Source organism: Desmodus rotundus, chromosome 3 (assembly GCF_022682495.2).
Source record: "Desmodus rotundus isolate HL8 chromosome 3, HLdesRot8A.1, whole genome shotgun sequence".
In the NCBI taxonomy this organism is placed as follows: domain Eukaryota; kingdom Metazoa; phylum Chordata; class Mammalia; order Chiroptera; family Phyllostomidae; genus Desmodus; species Desmodus rotundus.
In genome coordinates, this window is record NC_071389.1 from 190,005,349 (window position 1) to 190,025,470 (window position 20,122).

Sequence of the window (20,122 nt, forward strand, 5' to 3'; positions counted from 1 at the left end):
AGAACTTCTTCCCTATGTCTAGTGAGAAGTCCCCACTTGTTCAAGGCCTATGTGATGCCAGGCGTTTTATGTACGTTATCTGGCTTCGCTCTGATAATAGGTAGACATCACTATCTCCAATTTATAAAGCTGGTAGCTCTCATATATTTAGTCCTGAGCTCCAGATTCAGTTGACACATAAGTTAACATGGGCAAACTGGAGTACTGATTTTCTGCCTCAAGTCAGTTTTCCAAGTCTTGGTTTACCACCACAACCCACCCCACCGCTCAGGCTGCAAACCGCGATTCTTCTCTCTCCCTCCCCCTTCGTGTGCAGTCTGTCGGGCGGTCCTGTCGGCTCTGCCTCCAGGTACAAACACTGTCCGTTTCACACCTAACTTCCAAGTATCGGCTCTTAAGCTTTGCACTGTTCTCCCTCTTTTCTGTTTCTTTTCACTCTGAGGAACTGGTACCTTTGGACATTAAATGGCCCCAAGTGCAGAGTAGGAAGGGTGGGCAACACTGGATGGAGCGCCCCCCGAAAGGCAGCCCCAGAGACTGAGCGCTGCTGATGGGGCTCCCTGTGCCTCGTGAACAGATGCCTGCGAGAGACCGAGTTTCCGCAGATTTGTTTGAACACACACAGCCACTGATCTTTTCCAGAATTTCTGCTAGAAGTCGACTGCTCATATAGAAAAAGTAGGGCTGTACACAGGGAGTGCTTAGAAAGGCAAATGAGTTCAGAATCTACCAGATCTTAGGAATCGACTGGGCAGAGCTCCCTCCTTGGAGTTGGAAAGGCAGACAGGGTGGCCCAGGACCCAACTGGAGGCCAGCACCCAGGGACGAGCTGGCGTGAGGGGATAGCAGAGGGCTCTCTGGAGGGCAAGCGCCTTGTCCAGGAGATGTGCCAGACCAACCCTCAGCCACCAGGTGTCCCAGTGATAGGTGAGCAGAGCCACAGTGGGGATTCTGGCCGGGTGACATTCAGAACTTACGCAAGGGTGTGTCACACACACGTTTGGACAGTGCACTGAGTTCTTGGGCCTGGCAGTTGTGCCTCCACGATGTAATAATAATAATAATAATAATAATAATAGCAGTAACCTTCATTAAGCATCTGCTGTGTACCAAGCACTATAATAAGTACTTTTAAGGAATCTTTACCAAAGCCTATGCAGTAAATACTACTATTATTCCCATTTTACATGTAAGGAACCCTGGAAGGCAGTCTTCACTCATCTGGATTGTCATTGTTTTCATTTTCATTCTGGATGGAAAGTTTGCAGTATTTGCACTGTCGTGGAACTAGTAGAACTGTGGCGGGAGTCCTGCAGTTTACAAACCTGACTTCACTCCTGCTCTGATCATGTTTTCAGCAATTACCATTTTCCCTCCAGGAAGTCAGGGGCACACTTCTCTTCCCATTCCTTGCCCCCATCCAGTGTCAACACTGGGAAGTCCAGGCAGGCCACGGAAGTCAGAGAAGTCTGGCCCCTGAGGCTGAGATCAGGTTGCCAGGCTGGGGTCAGGTGAGGGGAAAGCAAGACCCTACTCCTCAGAGGGGCCTGAAGGACACAGCAGGCCACCAGGGCAGGGGCCGAGAGCTGGAAAGCAGGCAGCAGTTCAAGGAGAGACATGGGTCTCAGGAGTGGGGTGGAAGCACAAACTAGCCACTGTGGCGAGACAGGCAGATGTGAGCTGTCATCCATTCCCAGACTTGCTGTCTGGCTTTGGACAAATAGGTTTATGTCCCTGCAAAATGGGAGTAACGGTTCTCAGCTGCAGTCATACTGTGAGTATGAAATGAGAGAACCCACGCGCAGTACCCGGCATGTAGTAGGCACTCCATGAATAAGGCTGATGCCAATAAGAGTACCACCTCCAAGGTACTAGGCTGGGCACTATATTATCTCCTGCATTGGGTCAGGAGTGCTATGGGAGCCGGCGTGGAGATAATGCAGTAGGTGGGGAGAGTGCCTGTCCGTGGAGGAAACGCGGGTACGTAGCCCAGGAACCAAGTCAAGCCCGTGAGATCACAAAAACTCAGCTGTTCCCGAGCTTCAAGACGAGCCACTCCTCAGTGTTGGCTGAAGTCTAGATACTTTAAAATGTTATGCTATAGACAAGTTAATTATCTTATACCATTGCCCTTCACTTCCCTTATCTTGTCCCACCCCTGTACTCCCTCCTCTGCTCTTTCCCTGACCCCCAGCTCACATCACACACTAAAACACACAGGTGTTGTGGGCCGTCAGGGGGTTCCCTGCTTTGGACATCCACCCTGCCACCTGTTCATCAACAGTTCAGCTTGGGTCCCGGCTGTCATCATATTAACAACACCCCCACATCCGAGTGCCCACTACAGTTCTGTCCTCCGCCAGAGGCGGGCTGGGTGGGGTAGCCCACGGCTTACTGCCCAGATATCGCCATCTAGCATCCCCGAATGGCACCAGCGGGCCAGGGGGCTCTGGGAAAATGGAGGAATTTGGATAGAAAGAGCCCCTTGTACTTTATCCAGTGTTTGGCACACAGGTTTGAATCAGGAGATTTTTGCTTGTGGTACCTGGTCTCTTCCCTTCCAGATACATTCCTCTTACCAGCAATTCACACACCTTTCCCTTCCTTTCTTGAACACCCAGGGGCCCCGGGGCACCAATGGGCCCAAAGAATAGTAAATTCTAGCAATCTGAGCTTTAAAAATACACTGTCCCACCTTCCCTGCCTTAAACTCCCTCCAGACCACAGTAAGAATGCAGGTGCTGATGGGTTAATGTGCCAACCCTCTCCCAGGACAGACTCGACCCCCGGCTGCCGTGCCACACACGTGGGCAGGGGCAAGACCTGGGACAGGAGGACCCTCCCAGGCCTCCTGAGCCACACCAGGCTGGGGTGGCCTCCACCACTACTGGGGAAATAGATAACAGTGTTGCAGGCTGGGTTGGCCTTGGGCGAGTCCCCAGGCTCTGTTGGGAGGGCCCTGTGCGACCTCATGGTTCTTCTCTCTATGGGTCTGTGCAGGTTCAAAGTTTCCTTCTGCACTTTTGGCAAGGAATGCCGCCCCACATGCTGCCTGTGCTGGGCTCCTCCACGGTGGTGAACATCGTCGGCGTGTGCGACTCCATCCTCTACAAAGCCATCTCGGGAGTGCTGATGCCCACCGTGCTGCAGGCGTTACCTGACAGGTGGGCGCGTCCTTCTGTCTCCCCTCGCGGCTGGTCCCCAGTGGTTACTGTGGACCTAATCATGCACTGTCTGGTGGTCTCCCTTACAGTGGCCATCAATGTAAAACTTTTAAGAATTAAGTTTTAAACTTTAAAAAAAATGGTTCAAGATTCAAAATGTATAATACGGCACACAGTGAGAATTCCCCCTCACCCTTTTTCTTCAGCCGCTCCGGTGCCCTCCCAGAGCATCAGACGTAGTCGTTTTCTTGCGGGTCTGTGCCCACCTGCTACACACTTGCGCCTGCAACCAGTGTGTTCCCCGAACATACTTTTTCTCACTGAAATGGTGAGCGCATAAACCAAATGTTGTACTCTTCTGTACCTCACTTCAAAACTAAAATCTTGGAGACGATTGGACATGCCATGCAGAGCACTCTCCACTGGGCTCCATGCCGCCCTGGGCCCTGGGGGTCCGACCATGTGGAGTCCCTTACAGGGCTCCCTTTCCCCAGCTTCCATCTGGGATCAGCCCATGGGGGCGGGGGTGCCGTTGGGGGGAGGGAGGCCATGGCGCAGGTGGCCAGGAGGGAGGTCAGAGAGAGGGAAGAGAGGGAAGTCAGGAGATGGACCCCCTGCCTCTTTCTACGTGAGGCCGCCTCGGGCTGTCCGTGTCCCCTGCTCCCCACCCCCCACCCTGGGGCTCTGCTGCCTTCCAGGTCGTCCTTCGGGCATGGAGGTGGGTCAGAGCCCGCTAACCCCAGGTCTCCCTTATGGGTTCCTCTTCGCCTGTCTTGTCCCTTGTAGATAAACTCTCCTGTTTCGAGTGGCATTTGTTTAGTCTTGGGACTCTTACAGAGAGCACTGCATGTCAGTCCGTAAGGACCTTTGTTTTCTTTTTTATGCCTGCATACTGTGCCACTGTGTTGAATTTCTCGGTTGGTTGATGTTTCTGGCCTGTCCCACCACAAACAGTGCTGCGATGGGTGGTGTTCCGAGTCCATTCTTCCACACGGCGAAGTGCGTCCGTTTCCCAGGACTGCAGTAGCAAAGCGCCACAACTGGGTGGCTTAAAATAACAGAAAGTTATTCCCTCACAGTTCTGCAGGCCAGGAGCCCGAAAGTCAGGTGTGGGCGGCATTGGCTCCTTCTGGAGACTCTGAGGGAGGGCCCGTTCCATGCCTCTCGCCGCTTGCAGTGGTGGTTGCCAGTCCTGGGTGTGCCTGGGCTTGTAGATGCCTCCCTCCAGTGTCTGCCTCCCGCCCCGTGTGGCCCACCATCTCTTATAAGGACCCTTATCATCAGAGTTAAGGCCCACCCATCTCAGTGAGATCCTCAATTTAATTACTTCTGCAAAGGCCCTTTTTCCAAAAAAGTCACCTTCACAGGTCTGGGTAGACATACGAGTGTACTTGCAGGACATGGAGTGTACGTGGAGGGTATATTCCTACAGGCCTGAGTTCCTGGTTCAAAGGGCACGTGACTTTAACGTATCTCAGTAAACTTTAATTTGCATTTGTCTTATGATGAGTGGAGTTGAATATATCTTCATATCTTTAGGAGTGATTTCTATTTCTTACCCATGAATTCTCTATTCTTATCCTGTGTCTATTTTTCCATTTGATAGTTGATGTTTTTCTCATTGACTTTTAGGAGCTCTTTATTTATTAGGGATAGTAACCTTTTATCTATAGGAAGAGTTGCAAATATTTTTTTCATTTTGTCTCTGCTATACAGAAAATATATTTGTGTAGTCGAATTTGCCAGTCCTTGTTTTTATGGCTTCTGGATTGTGTACCATAGTGGTAAAGGCTTCCCCACTCCGGTTAGAAAGGAACTTCCCCGAGGTTATCTCCCACTTAACTTCATGGTTTGATTTTGTACTTTTGGATTTTTGGTCAATTTGGAATTCAACCTGGTGCAAGAGGTAAAGTGTGGCTTCATCACGCGCCCCCCCCACCCCCCGTCCAGCAGCTATCCTGTTGTCCTAATTCCAGATGTTAATCAGTCCATCTTTTTCCCACAGGTCTGGGATGCCTTCTTTTTGTATAGTACGTTTTATAGGTATTTGGGGCTATTTCTAGACTTCCTATTCTATACCAATATCAATATCTTGCTATATGTTTATGTTCCAGGGTCACTCTCTTTTAAGTTTTGTACTTTTAAACATATTTTAATATTTGGTAGGATAAGCTTTCAGAATTTTCCTTAAAAGTATTTCTGTTGTTGGCACTTGTTTTTCCATATGAAATACTTTGGCATCAGTTTGTCTATTTAAATACATACGTGACACACATACACATACATGTACCTTTACTGGGGTTATGTTACACTGATAGAACAATTGGGAGAATTATATCTTTATTACAATGTGTTAAGAATTCCCAACAAGAATGAAGTTTGCCTTGCCATTTATTCTGAGCTTCAATTTTGTGGCCTTCAGGGGCGCTGTAAATTTTTAAAATAGAAATCTTAGACATTTTTAAAGTTAAATTTACTTTTAGGTATTTATTTCTTGTTGTTACTGTAAAATGCAGTCTTTTCCTTTATATCTCTTGGCTGATGGTTGTTTACATATATGAAAGCTTTTGATACCTGTATATTATATTTTGACCTGATGATGTTAAATTTAATTCTCATTGTTGTATTCCTTTTTTGAGGTTCTCTTGAATTTTTCTGGTTTATAACTATATATTATCCAAAATACAGATAATTCTACCTTTGTCTTTCTAATTTTTATACCTCCTGTCTATTTTGCTTGTATAATTACGTTGGCGTATACCTCGAGAACATGTTAAAGCTCTTGACTTTAATGAGAATACATCTAGTCTTTTTTCTGCATTAAACATGAGGCTGGCTTTGGGTTGAGATTGATATATTTTATCATGGTAAGGAATGTCTACCTTTTCTCAATTCATGAAACATTGTATGAAGAATGGTGGTCGAATATTATCCAATGCTTTTCATCGTCTATGGAAGTGATCATATTACCCATCTCCTAATATGAATCACTCTTGCATTCCTAGAATGCAGTCCACTCACTCGTAGTATATTATTTTCTTTAATATGCTGCAGGATTTTATTTGCTAATGCTTTACTTAGGTTTTTGGCATTAAAAGTCATAAATGAGATTGGTCTGCAATTTTCTTTTTGTGTCTAATCTTTGTCAGTTGTTGGTATCATTGTTTTTTTGATTCTTGGTTTGGGTTTTGTTTTTTGCTTCACAAAAGGAACATGGAAGCTTCCTGCCTTTTCTCCCCAGGGTGTGAAGAAGTTTAAATAGCACTGAAATTATTTGCTCTTACAGATTACGTAGAATTAATTCCCCTTTGAAGGCATCTGGGCCTTGTGTTTTGTGGGGGTAAATCTTCAAAAATCCTTGTTTTCCTGCAGTAATTGGTCAGTTTAGATTTTCTATCTTCTCTGAGGTTAAGTTTTGGTAAATTATATTTGCCTAGAAAATGATCCATTTCTTCCAGATCTTTAAGTTTATTCGCTTAGGGTTGAGCAAAGTGGGTTTGTGCACTCCCTGAATCTCTCCTGTGTCTGTGATTACTTCTACTTTACCACGTTTTAGTTCGCGTAGCTGTGCTTTCTGCCCTTTCTTTGTAGCTAGGTTACCTAATTATTTTTTCAAGGAAAAACTGCTGGGATATACTTATTGATGCTATTATTTTTCCTAATATGTCAATAACTGATTTTATTTTACTGATTCATTTCTTTTCCTTTCTGCAGTTTACTTATTCATTTACTCAGCAAATATTTATTGAGTGCTTCCTCTCGGCCTGTCCCAGTTCTAGGAGTTTGAATTATATCAGTCACACGCAACCCCCAAATTAACCAAAAACTAGATGCCTGATTTATTTACATGCTTTACCCTTGTTTAATAGCATCAGTATTTCTTAGATTTTTCTTTGAGCACTATTTTAGCTGTACCCCATAGATTTTGATATGTATTGTTTTAATAATTGTTATGTGCTAAATATTTTGCAACTTTGGTTTGGAGTTCCTCTTTGTCCTAAGACTTGAAAAAAAAATAAACACTTTAAAATCTCCAATCGTTAGGAGCTAGTGTTTTCTGGTTATTTTATCTTTTATTGCTTTATGATTAGAGACTGTTTCTGAACTATTCTTTTGATACTTAACTTAGGTTTTCTTTGTTGTCTGACATGTGGTCATTTTTCTTACACTTGAAAAGCAGCAGCATTCTCTGTCTTCACGGCACAGACTCTGACATGCTGTATGTGTTTGGACCAACTTTGTGGTTATTTAGTTATAACCTGAGACATCTTCTCACTTAGAAGTTGAATAAAAGTGGTGAGAGTGGGCACACTTGTCTTCTTTCTGATCTCAGAGGAAACACTTTCAGCTTCTCCCCATGGAGCCTGGTGGTAAAGCTGTGGGTTTGTCATAAATGGCCTTTGTTATGTTGTGGTATGTTCCCTCTATACCCACTTTGCTGAGAGTTTTCTTTTAATCATAAATGGATATTGAATTCTGTCCAATGTTTCTTCTCCATCTGTTGAAATGACCATGGGGTTTTTGTCCTTTGTTTTGCTGATGTGGTGAATCACACTGATTGAGTTACGGGCATCAAACCCCGTCCTTGCGTCCCTGGAGTGAATCTCACTTGATCGTGGTGTATGATTCCCTAATGTACTGTTGAACTCCGTGGGCTAATGTTTTGTGGAGAATTTTTGCATCATGTTCATCAGGAATATTGGCCCCTAGTTTTCCTTTTTGGTAGTGTCTTTGTCTAGTTTAGGTATCAGACTAATGTTGGCCTTGGAGAATGAGTTTGGAAACATTCCTTCATTTTCAATTTTTTGGAATGGCTAGAGAATAGGTATTAATTCTTCTTTCAGTGTTTCCTGTGAAGCTATCTGGTCCTGGGCTTGTGTTTTTTGGGAGTTTTTGTGACTACCGATTAAATTTTGTTACTAGTTCTCTTAACGTTTTCTGTTTCTTCTTGGTTCAGTCTTAGAAGATTGTATGTTTCTAGGAATTTGTCCGTTTCTACTAGGTTGTCCAGTTGTTGGGTATAATTGTTTGTAATATTCTGTAACACTTCCTTGTATTTCCATGGGGACAGTTATGACTTTTTCTTCATTTCTGGTTTCATTTATTTGAGCCCTCTCTTCTTTTTTTCTTGTTGAATCTAGCTAAAGGTTTATCAATTTTATCTTTTCAAAGAGCCAGCTCTTAGTTTCCTTTTATTTTTAGTCTTTGTTTATTTCTACTCTGATCTTTATTATTTCCTTCCACTAACTTTGGGCTTTATTTGTTCTTCTTTTTTCAGTTCTTTTAGACATAATCATAGTTATTTTAAATTCCCTGTTTGATAATCTGGTTCAGTTGATTGCTTTATCTCTTGAGAGTGGGTTCTTTTTCTTAACTTTTAGTGTGTCTTACAGTTTTATATTGACAGCCAAACAGTGTGCAGAACAGTGCAAACTGAGGTAAATATTGTAGTATTTATGCCTGGAAATGAGCATGCCTTTTCTTCTCCTAGGCTCTCAATGGGAGGAATTGAGTCAGGTTATTCAAGAGTTCACTGAGTCTGGGTCTTGCTGTTGCTATGGTTACCTTCAGTGTACCAGCAGATTCACATTCTTTGGGGGTACCTTGAGTAGGTTGGAAATGTGTTTACTGAGGGTTTTTCTCAATGTTACTGCCACATCCTCAGCGTTAGGTCTTCCCTGTGAACCTCTGCTGCGCTGGTCAGCCTGTTTGGGGATGGGGTGAGGGCAGGCGGGTTTTCTGTCATCCTGACTCAGTCTTAGGTAAGCCCCATGGTGTTTGGCAATCAGAGCTGGGCATTTTCAGCGATCATGCCCCACCCCAGAGAGAAACCTCTAACAGTCCAAGCCCAGGACAGTGTCTGCCAAGGTCAGAAAGCTTTTCCGTTTTACCCTTCCCCACCTGCAGTGAGTCTCTCCCTGTGCCCAGGCCAACAGCATTTTCTGCACTTCCCCCAGCCCCTTGAGGCCTCCGTTCCTCAAGGGAGAGAGATCCCAGCCGGCCTCATGCTTTTTCCGCAGCAGTGGCTGCGCCCCTCCTCCGGGCCTGCACCTCAGAGAGGGGCTTTCTCTGTTCTCTGTCCTGCCCCCAGTCTTTCTTGTGAGCGTCTGGCCGGGTCCATGGAGATTTGGTGAACAGACATAAACTTCCTTTGCATCCGTGGCTCCCAGAGTTCCATACGCTCTCATGCTCTCTCACACTTGGCCTTTAGCAATTGAAGTCGAATTCTTATTCCTGGGTGTGGGACATCCTGCTTTGCTCGCTCTGGCACAGCGGAGCCAGTTCCTGAGTCCCCTCTCTGTGAAGGTGCCTGTCTTTTCATAGACTCCAGGCAGGTGCTGTGACCTGCACTCTCTGACGGGTGAACAGAAAGTCATAATTTTGTAGATTATCTGGCTTTTTATTTTTATGGTGTCAATGAGGCTCTTTCCCTTTTTCCACATTCTTGGTGGAACAGAAGCATACCAAAATAGGCCAACGAAGGTCTGATCTTAGTGTTATGCTTCTATGCATTTTTCAGGTGTTCTACATTAACACTGAATTATTTTTATGATTATATGTATAGGCATATACTTATACAAAATTACATATGTGTGTTGAATGAATGAATGAATATTTGAGTCCTATACATATGTACACACATATAACATACATATCTGGACCCTTTTAGATTTGGAGTTACTGAGTGCTCTTTCTCACACTGATCAAGTGAACTCGATACTGGCTAAATCTCTACCTCCTGAGGGATCAGTAAATGTATTGACACCTTTAAAGAGAGCTTCAGTACTGCTCACACTGCTTAATAGGTGTTATATACACACAAGGCGTTTACAGTTTCTTACAAAGCAGTTTGTGGGGTACAGATGAAATACTACCCCCTGCCTTCTTCTCTAGAATTGCCTTGTTCTCACAGATGTGAACGTTGAGCTGAAGAGTTGAAGTAACCTGTCCATCCTCATCTGCAAATAAATGAGACAGCTAGGACCCAAACATTCATCCGTTCATTAGACAAATGTTTGTTGAGTGCTACACTGTGCTAGGTCCTGGAATACAGCACTGATGAAGGTGAACGTGCACCCTGCCCTCACTGAGCTTACAGTCTGCCAGAGGAGACAATTCTTTAACGTTACATAGTTAACTAATTACCAAAATATCTTTGCCTTGCAAATCCAGTGCCTTTTCCTTTAAATCAGGGAGCCAAAGTTACTCAGCAGTCCAAGCTTCATCTCACAGCGGACTTTTCAGCTGCTTGTAGTCGTTCACCCCTCACACTTGTTTGCACGCCTTCTGTGTACCGGGCCGTGTGCTTGGCCAGGGGTGGAAATGGGAATCAGCTCTAGAGTTCTCCAGCGCTGCAGGCCCAGGCCGGGGTGCAGCTCCTAACTCACAGGCTCAGATCCACCCGCCCCTTCTTTTCCAGCTCTGTAAAGCATGTTGAAATATGCTTTCTGGTGAATAAGTGACAATAGAATAGCGATAACCATGAATCGTGCACTCTTACTTGTAAGAAAGGTAGATCATTCTAAAACTTGGGCTTTTCACTTCTTGTGACCTCCCAAGGGATGCTGGCACAGTGGTGGTTGGTTTATAACGGCTGGTTTAGCAGAAGTAAGAAAGCATGCTTGTGTTTGGGGGGGCGGGTTGTTGGGGGATGGATGGATGGGCAGGGTAAGATATCAGTGAAACAAAGAGAAGACTGAGATGCTAAAGCAAGAGCCGGGCCCTGGACCGAAAGCAGCAGAAGGCCCCCGTCTGGACTTGGGGAGTCACCAGCATAGCTCAGTGCATGCGCAGGGATGGGGGGGTGGCATTTTCATCTCTATGCAATGAAATAACAGTGGTTAGCCCAGGTTCTGGAACCAGGCAGATCTGGGCTTAAATCTTGGCTCTTGCACTTACTTGCTGCATCTCCTTGGGCAAATAAAAGGACTTCTCCGAGCCTCAGTTTCTCACCTGTCTGCTGGAACTAACAATCATACCTACTTGTTAGTGAGGATTACATGAGAAAATGTGGGTGAAGTGTTTAGTGCTTGTCATGTGGCACTCGTTAAAAGGTGGCTACTATTACCACCGCTTTGCTGTTCTACCAGCATCGCTGCTGGAGGCCATTCAGGGAGTTTCAAGTGTGGAATTAAGATGCAGGAGAAGGGCAGACACTGGAGCCATAGACGTGGGCACCGTCTGCACGAAAGGGAGCAGAGGTGTTTGTTTCGGCAGGAGTACAGGGCGGCCTGGGGAGGGAGGCGAAGCGGGGTGACAAGGGTAACTCAGCAAGGAGGAGTCAGGCCGCAGGGTGTACACTGGGAGGAGAGGAGGTTGGAAAGCGGGGTGGGTTCAGCGTCATCCGTGCTGCCGGAAGGTGGAGTGGGCCAGGCAGCACCTCAGACCAGGTGATCAGGGAGGCCAGCTCCTTCCACATCCAAGCAGAGCAGCCTGAATATTTAGATTTCTCCTAAAAGTCCGGCAGCCCCATGTCTGAGTCACAAAATAGAATCCTTTCTGGGCCAAGTCCCTCCTTACTTTTCTTCAGCTAAATAAAGCCAAACAATTGCACCGAGCAAAAGGCCCCATCAACGATCCTGCTGCTTACTTCCTGCTCCCAGACAAAAGCCAGCTCCCCCATTCCAGCCATGAGTGACCCTCCCGAATATGTGTCAGGGTGGAGAATGGCAAGCCCACCGTCCCGGACGGTCCAGCAGCCGTAGGAGGGGCACTCTGGACTCTCCTCTAAATTCTGACCTCTGTTGAGAGCAGCCAGAAGTTCTGAGATGTTGTCTCAGAAGTTGGATCCAATGTGCTACTGTTACTTCTTTGCTTTATCAGACGTGCACTACTTTGGGCTCCCTCAGTATTCGGCATTTATTAAGCACCTTCTGTGTGTCAGGCACTCTGCCAGGCACAGGGGCTGCCGAATCCCTTTTCTTTCAGGAAGACATACTTGACGTCATTCTGTCCTCATACACCCACATCCACTCACCAGGGCCTAAGGGAATCCTGTCGGCTCTGCCTTCAAAATACTTTAATCTGACCATATTGCATTACTTCCACTATTAGCACCCTCATCCGGGCCACTCTCTTGCCCGGACTGTTGCCGTAACCTCTGACTAGATCTCCCTGTCCTGTCTTCTCCCTCCTGCCACTGCTTTTCATCACAGATGCCCAAGTCGTCTTTTCAAACCACATGGCAGGATCTGGGAGTGTTGAGATAGTGGGGGGAGCTGAGAGAGTGGGGAGACCAGCAATTCCCAATGCTGTAGTCAGCACTGCCCTGGCCTGTGAGTTGGGTGTCGTCCCCCAAAGCGAAAGGTCGCCAGTTTGATTTCCTGTCAGGCACATGCCTGGGTCGCAGGTTTGGTCCTTGGTCTGGGCACCTGCGAGAGGCAACCGATAGACATTTCTCTCTCACCTCAATGTTTCTCTCCCTCTCTTTTTCCCTCCTCCTCTCTCTAAAAATAAGTAGAATCTTTAAAAGAAGAAATACTGTAGTTGACACTAGCACAGCCCTTTGAAGTTGGGAAGGAAGGCAGCTAGGCGCTCTCCGGGCCAGCAGCTTTCCCGGCAGGGGCAGCAGCAAGTGCAAAGGGCCTGGAGAAATGGACCGGGGTCGGTGTCCGTGGGCACGGAGGAGAGTGAGCTGGTGGGGGTGGGGATGGGTCTTGGGAGGAGCTGGAATCAGAGATAAAGGGGAACACTTGGGGAGGGCCTTGTGGGGGACATACCTGAGCTCTGTGCACCTTGGGAGCCATTCATTGGTTCGTTTCACTTAAACATTTGTCACGTGCCTACTCGGTGCCTGGCCCTGTGCTAGGTGCCGAGGATACAGTGGCGCATACAGTGTGGTGGGAAAGATGGACATGGGTCAGATAATCACACCAGTGAGTGTATAATTACCAACTGTCACAACTGCAGGTCCCTTCCAGAGGAATCTCTGGGGGCTCTGGCCTAGTGCTGGGGGGTCAGAGAAGGTTTTCCTGTGGAAATAACATCTGGTCTGAGATCAGAGGGGTGAGGAGGGGCTGAGAGCTAAAAAGGGCCGAGACACTCTTGGATGAAAGGTTGCCAGGGGCACAGGCCCAGCGGTGGCACAGACCTGGACGGAGGCCAGTGGGGCGGAAATGTGGGTGACAGGCAGAAATGTACAGTGGGGCTACAGTGTGAGCTTTGGGGGTCATGGTGAGGATGTTGGTTTTTATGGTAAAATAATGAGAAAATACTGAGGAGTTTTAGCCAGAAGTGAAATGGATCAGAATTGCAAGTGTTTTGGAAAAATCCGTCTTGGACAATGTGGAAGATGGGGCGGAGGTGGGGAGGTGAGCAGGGCAGGGGAGGCTCCGCGGAAGCTGTGGTGGTAGCCCAGGTGAAGGATGGAGACAGCTTGAAGTGGGAGGAAAGGGAGAAGTGGATGCAGCCGAGCGGGAACTGAGGACGAAATCTGTAACACCTGTAATAATGGGAAGGCAGACTGTTTGAGTCTCCAACTAGCTGCACTACAAGAGGAGCAACCAGATATTGTAAGCTTCATAATGTGCTGGGATGGGCAGCCACCTATGGAGTTTTCTTGCCTAAAAAAATGACACCATAACTGAATTTAACCAAGGTTTAGGCCTAAGAGCCCATTTATGGAAAGCACGTAGGATAGATGAACAGGTTAGATGCACTAGGAGGAAGATTTCAGAATGTGGGACATTCCGGGAAACGAATAACGTGAGGGAGCCAATAACCCAGTGGCCTGAAATAGATTCTTAAAGAGACCTAACTGAGAAGTAGAAGAGGCAATGTTATATGTGTCGTGCGATGTGCGGAGCTTGTTTGGATCCCGGTACTACCCAACGGGAAGATTTCTTTGAGAGGAACGGAGAGATCTGCGTACAGACTGGGCTTTAGGCAATGTTAAGGAACTACTCTTCATTCTGTTACGTGTACTAATGCGATGGGGATAAATTACAATGGCAAAATGTTGCTAATTATTGAAGCTGGGTCATGGATATCTGGAGGTTTATTATACTGTTCTCTCTGTCCTGGGGCATATTTGAAATTTTTGTACTAAATAAAGTTAAAAACAAAACTTCATGGAGAGTACAGTTCACACCAAATCAGGGAGCACAGGGAAGAACCGGCCCTGACGGGGACACCATGCTCGCGGTCCTGACCTCGTGTTCGCTGTGCCTTAGGGACTCCTAAATGGGGAGGGGGGGGCTCCCACCTGCATCAGTCTGGAGTCCTGAGGGCCTCTGCTCCAGAGATGTGACCGAGAGTGTGGACGGTGACTGATGCTGTGGCCGCAGAGAAACTACCCAGGGAAGGAAGAGAGAGTGATGAGAGAGGGCCCAGGTCTCGTCTCAAAAGAACGTGATGGCCAGGCGGAGGGGGCTGAGCTCCGGGCCTGAGGAGGAGCCTCAGGAAGACACACGGCTCACCGATGCCACGGGAAGCGAGTGTTTCCAACAGCAGGAAGGGCTAGCAGAGCCGCAGGCTGCCAGGCTGTCAAGCAGGATGAGAACCCAAATGAGCCCACTGGGTTTGTGTTGGGTAGAGGTGGCTGTCTCCGTGAGGACAGGAGTGAGGTCCAAGGGTAATAAGGGAGGTGAGGAAAAGAAGGCAGAGAATCTAGGCAACTTGGAAGAAGTATGTCTGCGAAGGGGAAGAAAGCGGCTGGCTTGAAGAGTGAGGAAATGAGAGAGTTTCGGTTTTGAAGGTGAGCCATTGTTGAAGGCATTACAGTGAAGAGAGGACTGACCAAGGGGAGGGGAAAGGGGTGTACGGTAGAAGCGGCAGCAGTGAAGTAAGATTCCTGGAAGGCAGGAGGGGATGGGATGGGGGTTGGGTCCTTGATTCCATCAAGAAATAGGTGATGCCATCTGCTGGTGCAGAGGGGGAGTCGGAGGGAGTCGGTGGAGGGCGGGGGGGGGGGGGGGGGGGGGGGTTGGAGGTGTGAGAGTCTTGGGGGAAGGCCGGAATTTGTAATGGAAAGGGAAGGAGTGAGTGAGCAGAGAAACACACTGGGGTGGCCCCGTGTGGTGGAACTGGTGATCCCGGTGCCACGGGAGAGTTAGTGGAAGACGGAGACAGGGCAGCACAGGTGGTGTAGGTGGAAGGCACGGATGGTGTGGCTGTCACGTGGGGGGAGGTTCCTGTGGCCTGCAGGACTAAGGAGAGCTTCATGGAGGACACCGGGCCTCGGGCTGCGAGCATATGGTTTTGCTGGCGGGACCCTGAAAATGGTGCTCAGTGTCTTCTCAACCCTGGGTCTCCATCTCGTGTTGTAACCTACGGTCCCCCACCCGACCTTTCACCCCTTTAGCCCCTCCCACCTCCTGCTCCAAAACAGTCCTTGACTTTCCAGATCTGATATGATTTCAGGGCCCATGTGAGGGTTGTTTGCAAGTTTAAAAAAAGGCTGTTGCTTCCCAGTCCCTGCCAAGCAGCAAGCAGTAGGGTAAGCTGGGGCCCAGGCTGGGATCAGGCCTGCGGTGCGCTGTCAGGGACCCTGTCCGGCTGGGGGCTTGGCCAGACAAGGCTGGGCAGTATGAGGAGGAGAGGCCAATTGCAAGTTGGCGCTCTCACACGAGGCTGTTCAAAAAACACGAAGGATGGTGTTTGGTGGGTGGGAAGGGTTCCAGGTGCTGCCGAGCCTTGCAGTGGGCTTCTGCCCACACTGTGCCTGCCAGGCCTCCCTGCCCACCAGCACTGGCACCGGAGCACGTTCTGCCCGCGCACTCCTCAAACCCACCAGCCCGCCGCAAGACTGGGCTGCCGGCCTCGTCTCTGCAGTCGCTGCTGGTGGGTGCAGCCTAGCGGGAGGCCCGGCAACACGGGAGGCACTTAACCACTTAACGTGTGCCCTTCTCCTTCTAGCTTAACTCAGGTGATCCGCAAGTTTGCCAAGCAGCTGGACGAGTGGCTCAAAGTGGCTCTCCACGACCTCCCAGAAAATCTGCGGAACATCAAGTTTGAATGTAAGTGCTGCGTTTGGGGACGGAGGGGGAGGAGGAAAACATTTCCTTGCCAAACCTCTTACATAGGTTGTTAATAAAATAATAGGTAACAATAGCTACCACTTACTGTTTGTTACTATGAAGCACTAGGTATTATACTGAGCGCTATCACTAACTTATTTAATCTTCACAAAACACGTTCCGGTGGCACACCTGCTTTTACAGAAAAGGGACAAGCTTAGGGAGTAAGTAGCGGAGGCAGGACTGCCCTGGGTCTGTCTGTTTTCGCCAGAGTTTCTGCGCACCGCCTCCACACTCCTTATTCGGTCCTCCTGCCACCTCTGCGGTGCAGGGAGCAGGGTTCCTATTCTCCAGGTGGGGCCTCAGGAGGCAGAGAGAGTTCCCCAGAGCCACACAGCCGCCAGCTGGGGGCCCGGAGTCCAACTCCAGTCGGTCTGACCCCACAAACTCCGAGCTTCCCCCTAAGCTCCTGCCCACAGCTGGTGGTAGCAGGAGGCAGAAAACAGCTTCAGGGTTTCACATATTTAACTCCCTGCCTAATGAGAAAGCCAAATTAATATTTCTGGCAAGGGGACCGGGACTGAGAATCTTTTCTCTGCTGAGCATCACCACTCATTCCGCAGCGGCAGTGCGGCCTGATCATACTGGTCCTGTTCCTCCGCCTCTGTGGCTGTACTCGTGGGAGATGCACGTGCTCTTCAAAGATGAAGTGATTTTAAGCAAACCACAGTTTTAAGATTTATGTTTCTTTAAAGCCCCGTTTGAATGCAGCTTGCCATTCCTGCCTGAAGCCTGTGCCCCCGGAAAACTGAAGGAGATCAAATTACCCTCTCCCCAAGCTGAGGGGGCCCTTTCAGCTGCTGCGGCCGCCCGCGGTGCGCGTCACCTGTGGAGAAAGCCCGCTTTCTTTCATGGCTCTCAGGTCTTTTCTTTTCACCGGCACTAAATTCCACATCACAAAGTTAAAGGAAAAGTAATTAAGGAGAAGGATTAACGATTGATCAGCCTGGAAAATTAGAAGTTCATCTGTCCCTTCCCCACCCCCGCCCGCCCTGCTCCTCTGCCCCACGCCCTATTTTCCAAACCAAGCTGGCTCAGAGTGCCAGTGACAATAACCCCAGGGACATTTCTGATCGTCTGTTGACCAGTTCAGAGATTAATGAGAAGAATGCCTACGCCCATTTTAACTCTGCTGGCAAAACAAACCTGGTGAAAGTTGGCAGCAAGGAGCTTTCCTGGACCTTCTGCCTGTGGGTGCCCGGAGATGCCCACTCTTCCCAGGCAGCCTCGGGGTGCACCTCGAAAAGGGCAAGGAGTGAAAACACACACCGCTCCCAAGGGCTCTGTCATAGCGAAGACCCTGGGCAGGCACGGGGCTTGTCTGCTTCAAACTCCGCAGGAACAAGATCACCTCACCTTATTTCATCAGCCCACTGTGTCAGTGCAGGAAGCAGAACCATCAAAACAGGCAAATAGGTCGTGACATTCATTTAAGAAAACTGAGAGATGGTGACTGCAAAGCCACGTTCAAGGTGCAGCCCAGGGCTCCATCCTAGGAGCAGCCCAGCCCCTAGCAGCACACCCCCACTCGATCCGGGTTTCCTGTTGGATAGACTACCTTTCAAAGGGCCTTCTTCAAAGCCTCCTTGATTCCTGCAATTATTTATGGGGAGAAGTGATTGAGCTTGCAATTAGCTAAATGAAAGACAAGTAAATAATTGCTTTTACTCACGGTTGATTAACACCGCAGTTTCTCACACCTGCTAGTGTGACTTTGAACTGTGTGCCCCAAATACCGCCATTTTAGGAAATAGTTGTCCAAGGGGGAAAACAAAGGATCGCAAGCTGGCTTGTGCCAGCGGGCGCCCAGAGTGAGGCTGGGCAGAGACAGATCTAGGTAAGGAAGAAGTCTGCCCTGGAAAATCCAAAGCAGGACCATGGTGCCTGAAAATACTTCAAACTAACTCTTTTCTTCTTCCAGTGTCGAGAAGGTTTTCCCAAATTCTGAGACGGCAAACGTCACTAAATCACCTTTGCCAGGTACGTGTCCTGTGTGCGTGTCCTAACTACGGCTGAGACGTGACAAATGAGGGCAGATCCCCGAACCGGCTCCCTGTGGAGCATCGGGTGTGGCGGGGTAACAGTACCCTCCCAGTGTTCCCTTTCATTCCCACAGATAAGGAACAAAAACGTTAGCCAATCACTGGTTTCAACGAACACACAAAACACTTTCTGACGTCAGGTGCCCCTTAAGCTGTTCTGGGTTCTCAAGTTTGTGTTTCCCTCACGTAAACTGGGGTTTCTTGGCCACTGTTGACATTTTGGGCTGGGTGTCTCTTTGTTGTGAGAAGTTGTTCTGTGCTTTGTAGATATTTAGTAGCACCCCAGGCCTCTGCCCAGCAGATGCCAGCAGTGCCACCCACCCCCAACTACCACCGGGATCGGGACAGTCAGGAACGCCTCCTAGTGCAGCTGGGCACAGCGTGCCTGCCCTCCGTGAGCCACCAGGACTGGCCATTCAAACGGACCGAGGGGATGGTTGGTTGGTTGTTTCGTGCCGCCCAGAGGAGCTCAAAGCCACAAAGCATATTAAATATTAAGCCAATTTTATTTATTCTTCTAGGTTTGTTCTTTTTAGCACAAAAGCAACACATGTTTACCATTTAAAAAGTTCAAAAATAGCAAAAGTGAAATACAGTAACAAGTGGAAGATTTCACTGTAACTCCGGACTTACAACTCGGTGGTCTGAAGCCTTGTGCTTCCATTGACTTTGCATCTTCAGGAAGGGACTCCAAGTCTGCCCGTTACCACTCATTTAACTACCAATGATGTAAAGGAGAGGGAGAAACCTGGTGACTGCAGGTCAATCTGGCCCTCAGATGTGCGGGGTTATTTTTGTTTGATTTGCTTATGTTCAAAATGTTTCCCTTTACTTAGTGACTAACCATTGAAACATGTAGATGACTGCTGAACACCCAGGTTTTCTGTTTAAAAAAATGCTGAAGAGCTGGCAACCCCAGAGCTACTTCCCCAGGGCAGTGATCGGCTGGACGGGCTGAGCTCCTCTCCAGGGGGCACCGTCCTCCTCTCCCCCACCTCACTCAGGCGTGTCTCCTGCCTGCCTGCTCTCGGTGTTTGCATTTGCATCCTCTCTCTTATAGTCTCGGTTGCGGGTTGGTGCCAGCTCTTGAAGGTCAAGGTGGGAGGGTCAAGGTTTCTCGTTAGAGTGGCCCGAGGCAGGCTCCAGGCCAGGAACCAGAAAGGATAAAACTACACCCACACACCTCCCTGTTCCTGCTCTGCCCCTGGCTTGTACGGCACAGAGAGTGATCTGGAGATCAGCGGGAAATCCTTCCACATTCCTGCAGGCAGGCACAGAGGCTGCACCGGGGCATCGTTTTGGGGATGTGGCACAGCCTGACAGATGGATATTGGCCAATGAAAGAAACAATGCTGTATTTCTGAGGCTGTGTGCCTGGGGTCACGTCAGGGAATGGGGCGTGGTTTTGGTGTGTACCTTGGGGCTCAGGAAGTTTAGGAAAGCCTTTGGCCCTTTAACGAGCAGGGAGGTGAAAGCACCCACACCCGTGTGCGCACGTGGACACACACATGGTCCCTCTCCACTCTTCACGCAGACAGTGTATAATTCAGTCAGCAAGTGCTGCCTTTCCATTTCACCGACAGCTGTCAGACACGTTCCTGGGGCAGCCAGAGGACTGGGGTTAGTGCTAAGAATGTTTTGTGGTATGTCTTAGTACGCCAGAGAGCTTTCCTAAACACACACAAGGCAAGTCAGACTAGCCGGCACATAGCCAAAAACTCACCCCAAATACTTAAACCCAAGAGCTAAATATCCAGGCCCTTTGGATACACTAAGCGAGCAACTTGGCATTCGTGTCTCAGCTGTTCATCCCACAAAATCTTTTGAGTGCCTTCTGTGTGCCAGACACCGTGTATGCTTAGTGGTATTTACCCTCAGCAGAAAAAACGAAGTAAATAAA

General features: G+C 48.5%; 1 protein-coding gene across 2 annotated transcripts in view; it reads left to right on the forward strand.

Moving 5' to 3' along the window:
- The window catches only part of RFX4 (regulatory factor X4), a 134,180-nt gene that overhangs the window by 74,551 nt on the left and 39,507 nt on the right, over window positions 1-20,122 (forward strand). For both annotated transcript variants that reach the window (XM_024579275.3, XM_053922003.1), the window contains 3 exons: window positions 3,001-3,164; window positions 16,020-16,120; window positions 18,102-18,160. In XM_024579275.3, the coding sequence (XP_024435043.2) occupies window positions 3,001-3,164; window positions 16,020-16,120; window positions 18,102-18,160 (324 nt within the window). The remainder of the gene's footprint in view (window positions 1-3,000; window positions 3,165-16,019; window positions 16,121-18,101; window positions 18,161-20,122) is intronic.